An 8,702-nucleotide genomic window follows, 5' to 3' on the forward strand; every position below is an offset into this window, starting at 1 on the left:
GACTGCGCTCGATCCCAATGGCTTGGGCGATCAAGCACACCTCCTTCAGCTTTTTCCCAAATTATCTTTTAAGTATGGAACTTGTCAGAAATGCTTGATTTTCTTCAAAATCCTAAAAATGCAAGAAAACACAAAAACAACACAAAACATCAACTTATAACAAAATTAAGAGATTAACATATGCGGATTAAGGGGCTTGAATGTGTAACATTCAACACTTATCATGATCCCACTCGTGGGTCCTTCCTTTTTCCATAGGTCATTTTTTTCGGGGTAGAGGCCGCTAAACATGGGAGGATACCCATCTTCTTTGTACCGTCCCTCTGTGATGCCATCTGTGGGCCTTTCCTGTTCCAAGGGGTCATCGTCATCGGGGTAGAGGTAGCCAAATATGGGAGGGAACCACCCTTCTACGTACTCTCCTTCTAGATCGGATGGCAAAAGTCTTTCCTTAAGATCTTCATCGTCATCACTGCGATCGTTATCATAGATTGGTGGAAAATCCAAATCCCTGAATCCTTGTGAAATATCTTCATCATCATGATTTGACTCCTCATTAATGAACTAGAACACCTCATCAACAGATTCACCTTCCTCCTCCACAGAATATGGATTTAGTATGTGTAGTTGAGGATCGCGAATTACGGTCAAGTTAACCTGTTGCGGAATTGCCACCCCAATTCGTGCCTTCCTCCTTTGAGATTGTGCCTTACTAAAGATACGCACATCATCCTCATCCATAAAACGTGGAGTTGGTGGACGTCGACGAATGTTAGAACCATTCATATTGGTCACTTGGTTAGTGAGGACCTCTAATTGTTCCCACAGGGTTTCCATCTGATCATCCCAATGAATCACCGATTGACTCTTCCTCTCCGCCGCCTCCCTAGGCATCTTCTTTTTGTCGAACTTTTCTAACTTTTCTTTAATAAGGGACCTTTTGGGTTGCAAGCAACCTTGGAAGTCCGAGGTGTCGAACTTGACATCTGCGTCTTGTGGAATAACATAAGCTTGTGTTGTGGGAAACTCCCTGCGCACTCTACACCCTACAAAAGGATTGACAGGTTCATTCTCGAAGATAAATTTGCCTTCAGCCTCCGCATACCACAGTCTTGGTTGGCGACAGCGAACGTTCGTACCACCCATGTCGGCCAAGTGATCGGTAAGGACTTCGTGTGGGGTGCGCACCCTCTCCCTCTAATGCACGGCTATACCACCAAACATCTCCTCCATGTGCCGCAAACAAATCACCGGTTGTTCCTTACATGCCGCTTCCGTGCGCACGTACACTTTGTTCAAGTCTGCACAACATTTGCCCCTCTACATTCATGGAAAGTAACTTGGGCTTTGATACTAACTGATGCAGCGTAACTTAATGAGTTGCAGCGAATAACAACAATAAAGAACGGATATGTATTTCTAGATCTTGATTCTATAAAAGGATCTAAGAAATATTCTCTAAAATGCTAGATACTCTCTAGGTTTTGAAGGAAAATCAAGAAGAAACTCAACTATGAGTAATTCTTATTAAACAAACTTAAATATAATCAATAATTGCGTTCTAGGGTTTCTAAAACATGTATTTATAGAGTCCCAAACCCTAAACCTAAAAATAATATGAAATAGAGTCCGATTTGTAATTCTACGAGGCCCGTTCGAACGAGACATACCCCCCGTCCAGACGGGCACTAATTAAAAGTGCATGAATTAAACATAGCTTCGTCCAGCTTTTCAATCTTCCTTTTGCAGCCCGTTTTGACCTAGTAAATATCGGTATTAGCCAAACTTTGTGAAACCTGACTTTGTAGATCTTTGAGTTAGCTTTCCAACACCATAAAGCTTGCTCCAATCAGAGGTCTGAAACTCTAGATATGTCATTTTTAGTAAAATACATCAGGTACAAATTTTAGTAAAACACAAAAATAACATAGGCGTCCAGACGGTCTACATACGAGCTTGCAGACGAGGCTCTCGGGTTGAGCTCGTTCGGACGGGTTGCTAACAAGCTTGCAGACAAGGCTTGCCGATCTACGTCAAAATGCCCCAATCTACATGTTGAAAATCCTTTGAGCCCATGCAAATCAAGCAACGACTCTAGGATGCCTTAGTGAGTTCGTCAAGATACTTATGGGGTTTATTTAGTATTAGCAATGTATTTACGAAAGCGTAAGACGTCTTGCTCATGACACATTTTGTAAGTCATTTGAACCAGTCACATCAAGATAGCTAGCTTATGTTAGCGCTGACGAGGCTCTCAAGGGTACTACTGGAAGGGTTGCATCAAGACACCTTTGCTGAAGCTAATTATGTTCTTTAAGAAATAACCTCCATATGAAAAGAATGAAACACCTAACTGCAAACGAACTTACAAACCTTGTTTTTGTCTAACACTAAAACCTAACAAAATCTAAACCACAAGCCTAATTGGGCCATAAAAGCTAACGTGCCATTATATTAATTGCACAAAGAACGTTGAGAGTAGGGCATAGAGAATAACTATCCCCAATCTTGTCCTATGATTTTTATCTTGGTGAATGAAACAACATATTTAGATGTAGTTATGGTTGGCAATTTTTGACACTATCCGCGAACCCGATATGAAATTATAAGGTTAGGGCTTTGTATAAACAAATTTGATTCATAAACGTGTTGACTCGTTTATGATATTATATATATATATATATATATACATGTTGAAACAAGTCAAATGTGTTAAACGGGTTGTGTTCGGGTTGAAACAGGTCAAATATGTCGTGTTAGGTTAGGTCAAATAGGTTAAACATGTTGCATTTGGGTCTAAACGAGTCAAGCATGTTGTGTTAGGTTATTCGCGGGTCGGATTTGGTTTTAATTGTTTGACCCTGTTTAGCTAAACATCTGGAGTTTAGGTTTACCCTTGTCGGGTTGGCAGGTCATCTTGAAATTGACTCGCCAACCTGCTTTGCCAACCTTAGACGCAACAAATGGGTATTGCTTTCTAAACTAGATATCGAGATGTTGGAGTCAATTGACAAGGGGCGTAAAAACTTGAAATTCCTGTCCATTAGGTGATTACTTTACAGCTATGTGTCAATTACGCGATGAAAAGTCAAGAAATACATCCAAAACCCCCTATAAAAAATCTTGCAAAAAAATTGTCAAAAAGTTCCAAAAAAAAGAAGAAGCATGGCATAAAAATAGCCTATAAATTCTATTAATGTTAGCTCAGAAAAATTATTTAATTTAAGCATCGAAGGCTCCCCTAGATGTCACCTACTGATATTTCCTTTAGTCTTGCAAGTCCAAGTCTGATAGGTCAAATTTCCACATCAACAGCTAAAATTCGATTATACATTGCATTGGGATATAGATGGTCACATTGGTGATAATAACCATCAATATAACGGTATTCTTTTTTTTTTTTTTAAAGAGACAGTAACGGTATTTAGGGACGACCAAGGCCCCCCAAATATATATTACCTAAATTAAATTATAGAAAGTAGATGTAAAAAAAAAAAATTAGTATGGCTAACTTCGTCACTTCCTAAAAAATTCAAATATCATACTAATAAAGCATTAAATTATCAATTTTTGCATTTCTTGTTGGATAATTTGTAAAATTTGATTTTTCTCTGGGCTAACTAATAACTAGCCAAGCCACAACTAGTTCCTTCAACCATGGTTAGGAAAATGACTTCATCTATGGTTAAGTTAACTATGTTCTCTCTCTACACAGTTGGATATTAGCTGTCAAACAAATAATTCATATATATTTTTTGAGAGAACCTTTTACTAATTTTAAAAATATTTTCTAAAACTTTATAAAACACTCTCACAACTCCTCCTTTTTCTTCCCCCTCCTCTCCCCCCCCCCAAGGGCCCCAGCTTTCTCAGACGCTCTCTCTCTCTCTCTCTGGTTCAAGTCTCTCCCATTCTCCAACCATTGTCGTCCCTTGGAATTCTTCTCGGACTATTTTGGCCTTTCAACGCTCCATACCAGCCGATTTTTGTGGTTTAAGCAAAGTTATTTTGGATAAATGTACATAGCTGATTCAGTGATTTCAGCAAAACTTCGTCCCTGATTTTTGCATAAACTTCACGACGCAGAAACGTGAAAACCCAACAAATTCTAGCAGAAGTCTAAACTAATACACTCACAGAAAGAGACGCGGAGAAAGAAATAAGAGTTTTTTTTTTTTCTTCTCTGAAGGGGACGGGAGGGTCAAAGTAGAAACACCAATATAGGCCATTATTCATTGGGTTTTGACTAGAATTTCGTGTGTTTTGCGTGATTTCTGAAGTGGGTTCTGGAGGCTTTGGCGTACAAACCTGGAAATGATTGTGAGCTCCTTCTGCAATGCAGACTCAAAGTTCTCGGTGAGTTCCTTAAAAGCTTTAAACCTTTCCTTTATTTTCTCTCAATCTTTTTCCCCTGCTTTTATTTCTCTAGCTTTAATTATTATAGCTTTAAAGTAAACGTGTTGCTTATTCTTCACGCCAATTTGTGACTTTTTTTTTTTTGATGAATAATTAATCATGCCCAGTTAACCTTCCGATTAAAGTACTTGCGTCTACTCCTCTCTCTGTTTTTGTCTCTTCTTCTTTTGAGATGATTGAACGGTCAGGATTGTGTTGATGGCATTCTTTGGATATATACTCTGGCCCTGTGGATTGCTTGCTGTCTGCAGTATTTTGTGTTCATTAAGATATTATTCTGGGCCCTGGCTATTAAATAAAATGGGTAGGTATATGAATATGGGCATAATTGATTAGATTTTATGTTCGTTCATGCATGGTTTAATATTTAATTTGGTACCGCTAAACCCAAATTTCTTTAATTTAGTTTGTTCCCAATCATACCCACAAAAAAGATTTTTATTTATTATTGTCATCTAACTTTTGTATCATATACCCTTCTCTGTTTAATTAATTGTTAAGCTTGGCTAATCGGTGCGCACTGTGATTAACAAAATCATGGACTCTTGGCCCTTTTGAAAGAATATATGCGTCCTATATTATTTTATTGTTTTTATTAATTATATGATTTTGTCATCCTTAGTGTAGGTGATTCTGTTCTTCATGGATTCATGGGCCTGTTGTCTGCTTGTGAGCATATTGTTAATTAATTAATTATGATGATATTGTTTTCAATTATATAATTTATATATATATGATGTTAGGAAATGACGATTAACCTCTGACCAAAACAGTGCATGTCTTTTTTTTTATGATATAAACTTATTTTGCATGGTTTCGTGTACGATTCATGTAAAATTAGATTATTTTAAGGTATTATGAGAGTGCAAATATAGTATATAATGGGCTCATAAGTCATAACGGCTTTGCTCTTAATAGGATGATGCTTCTTAAGGTAAAGTCAATGACATTGGATGGTTGAGATTTAATTTTGTTATTACGTTGGGTATTGCAACATGGGTGGATTTTGCAAGTTTCAATTTCTCCATTTCCAAAATGCTTTTGCTTCTTGGGCTTTTATTTTAGTGTTTGATTCGCCCCATGAATATATAATGAACTGTTTCCCGGTGCTTTCGATGGAGTACTGCCCCAGATGGGTTGCAGTCTCCTTTGTTAAACAATGATCGGCCCAAAATTTAAAAATATCTAGGAATTTTAAAACTATTAATAAGTCCATTATTGATTTCTTAGAATATGGTATAAATAATTTTCTGTTCACATCATATCACATATGTAGACTTTGATATGAAGGTTCCTGTTATGGCATTTTGATAGTGTTATCTTTATTTTAATGTGTTCTACCTTCATTTGCATAATTAACTCTGGATTTTCTGGTGCAACTTGATGCCAATTGAGGAAAAAACAAGCTGATTAGTTGGTTTAGAGTTAAGTATTCTCCTTGTGGTGGTGTCTGGACATGCAAGTTGATTACTTTTGTTGCATTTTGTCTTTTTTTTTTTTTACAAAGACTGGTTCTTATTTCTGTTTCTAATTAGGTAGAAGAAGGGATAGAGGTAGGAAAGATGGCGACGGAACACAAAAGGAGCCCCTGTTCTGTTGAACAAAGCAGTCTCACTTCTCTTACATCTAAACGACACAAGGCCGATTTATCTGCCAAGGTTTCTTCTTGTCTTTTTCCTCCTTTTCAAATTTTCTTTTGTTGGAGTACGGATGTGCAGTCCCAGAGTATTAGCAATTATAATAGGCAGGTCATGTGCTTTAAGTAGCCTAAATTATTCATGTGAACATATGATATCATGTCTCGAAGGTGGTCTAAGATTCACCCTAAAGTAGCTTTGAGTCCCTCTTGGAGCTGGTTCAATTCCTATCTCTTGGATCTTACCCAATGAGAAGTAGCTTACAAGGGATCTGTCATATTTTGGTCTCTGTAACTTTCTTATGTTAGTTTTTTATTTTTATTTTTCTAAATTTGCTCACTTTGACAATAGGAGAGGAAGGAGAAGCTCGGTGAGCGAATTGTGGCCCTGCAACAGCTTGTTTCACCATATGGGAAGGTAAGTATGGAAAACTGATCTTTCTATTAAAGAACCCTTCTAGGATATTGATGTCATGAGCTTGAATTACTCACTGGCCATTCATCTCCAATGGAGTTTATGAAAATTATTTCTTGCCTCCATTTTAAATTACAAAAATAATCTTAAAGTGAACGTCGTTGAGTTGCCCTAGAAAAAAGAAAAAAAGACAAACAATCAACAAAAAAGGAAAAAAAAGATGTTATTTGGGGCATGCCATGCTTATGCTATTTAGGTTATATCTAATCTCTTACATTCTTTATGATAGAGATGTTCACCATTGCTGTGATTCTGAAACTTTTCTGATTCCACTGCAGACAGATACAGCTTCTGTCCTTTGGGAGGCAATGGAATACATACAGTTCCTTCATGAACAAGTTAAGGTTTGGCCTTTTCCTTCTATACTTTTCTGAACTATCATTAGTAGCCACTTATTTACTGCCATTATATGAAATACATTTTCTTTGCTGGGCTCATTGCTTTTGTCTTTATGGGTGCTTTCAGGTGTTGAGTGCTCCATACCTTCAAAATAGCCCAACTAAAATGCAGGTGAGCATGAGCAATCCAGGAGAAAAAACTTTGAATGTTTTTTTTTTAAGCATGTCAGATAATGGTTGTTTTATGATACCTAGGAATATTAGTGAGATGTTTTTAGTGCATTTACCCATTGACATGATAAAGGTTGTTTTATTTCATAGTTGGTGAAAAATTGGTTGTTTTGTGTCCAGGAATTAGGAGCATACAACCTGAGAAGTAGAGGATTATGTCTTGTTCCAATCTCCTGCACTGCTGGAGTGGCTCGAAGCAATGGTGCAGATATCTGGGCCCCCATTAAGACCACTTCCCCTAAACTCGAGAAGGCTATTTCACAATTCAATTGAGACAATTTGGTGCTCAGAAACCAGAGGGTTTTGATCATCAACCTTTTTATTGTGCAACAAATTTTTGTTGGGCAGATGCAAAACTTGTGATTGAATCTTTAGCTAGCACAAAGCATCATCCGTGGAAATATGGCGTTCGAATGGGAAAATCTTTCAACTGTCTGAAAACAGTATTTTCCCACACCATATACTAGTGCCGAATGTGTATTTCTATACTGATTATGCGAAAATGTATATTTAGAAACTTGAGAGTTGTATAAAGACCATCATAATATGAATTAATGAATATGTGGGGAGGTTAACATAATATTTCATTAATAAAAGCAAAGATTACAAAAAATTTCAAGAAAATAGGACACTATGTAACGATCTAGGAATAAAAGTTAGCCACATTTGCAATATTACTCTAAAAGGATTAGTCAATTTGTTGCTTTCTTACAATTTATTATAAAGTTTTGTTTTACCTTTTAACTAGGCAATGTGGGGTTTAGCATCCATGATAATTTTTATAAATCACCTACTTTATATAGGTTTTTTTTCATTTTCCCAATAAGAGATCGGATGTTGCAAACTTTTCATCTTAAATTCCTAATGTCCTCTATAGGGTCATGTCATGCAGTGCTCCAGTACAACATGACCTGGTGTTATTCGGTGGCTTTGATATCACTTGTAACGACTCAGGAAAAGTGTTGGCAACACCTAAGATATTACTGGAAAATGACTAGTAAATTTGAAGCTTTTTTAAAATTTATTAAAAAGTTCAGTTTCACTTAGTAATTAGGCAGTGTGAGACGTAGCATCTATAACTATCTGTATAAACTACCTATTCTATGTGGATTTTTTTTCATCTTCCTAATATGGGCCGGGGTGTTGCACAATACATAGTTAAGGATCCTAAAAATTAACTATCCTAAAAAAAAAATACAAGTTTAGCTTATGTAGCACTCATGGATCGATTAAAAAACCAGTTGTGTCAAATAAATTACTTGACTCAAAATTAAGGTTTTGTTTACTTTGACGTAAATTTTGTTCTTTTTTTTTTTTTTTTTTTGTGAATCAATAAGCGTTCAATTTATTCACTTCGGTGGAAAATCTAGAGTTGTAAAACTCTATACAGATAGAGCAAATTGCTCTATGGTAACAACATAAGATAATGTTAGGGGTCTCTTGTTGGAAATAATTTTAGATGGTGCACAAATTCTCATTGATATAAAATAATTACAATATGAATATTAAAAATAAAATAAATAAAATATAAGAGATGAAAATAGAGTATGGAAAGATCTCACAATGCTATAGAATCACGCAAGAACGTTGTCCTTAAAGGTTGATT

The 8,702-nt window shown here is 36.3% G+C and overlaps 1 protein-coding gene across 2 annotated transcripts; it reads left to right on the plus strand.

Moving 5' to 3' along the window:
- Window positions 1-3,850: 3,850 nt before the first annotated feature.
- LOC132186339 (basic helix-loop-helix (bHLH) DNA-binding superfamily protein) lies at window positions 3,851-7,676 on the plus strand. 2 transcript variants are annotated; one of them, XM_059600268.2, is made up of 6 exons: window positions 3,851-4,356; window positions 5,952-6,074; window positions 6,405-6,470; window positions 6,806-6,871; window positions 6,993-7,037; window positions 7,217-7,676. In XM_059600268.2, the coding sequence occupies exons 1-6, from the start codon at window positions 4,315-4,317 to the stop codon at window positions 7,367-7,369; spliced, it is 495 nt and encodes a 164-aa protein (XP_059456251.1). In that variant the 5' UTR covers window positions 3,851-4,314; the 3' UTR covers window positions 7,370-7,676. The 2 variants fall into 2 exon arrangements, with proteins under 2 accessions (XP_059456251.1, XP_059456259.1); XM_059600276.2 differs by having other exon boundaries at window positions 6,806-6,865.
- Window positions 7,677-8,702: the final 1,026 nt, after the last annotated feature.

Source organism: Corylus avellana, chromosome 2 (genome assembly GCF_965113065.1).
Source record: "Corylus avellana chromosome 2, dhCorAvel1.hap1.2, whole genome shotgun sequence".
Taxonomy (NCBI): Eukaryota; Viridiplantae; Streptophyta; class Magnoliopsida; order Fagales; family Betulaceae; genus Corylus; species Corylus avellana.

Excerpts from the sequence above, each read along its gene's own strand:
- LOC132186339 (XM_059600268.2), top strand. The coding sequence starts at position 4,315 with ATGATTGTGAGCTCCTTCTGCAATGCAGACTCAAAGTTCTCG. Across the intron at positions 6,872-6,992 it reads TCCTTCATGAACAAGTTAAG|GTGTTGAGTGCTCCATACCT; the intron begins GTTTGGCCTTTT and ends GGGTGCTTTCAG. Across the intron at positions 7,038-7,216 it reads ATAGCCCAACTAAAATGCAG|GAATTAGGAGCATACAACCT; the intron begins GTGAGCATGAGC and ends TTTTGTGTCCAG.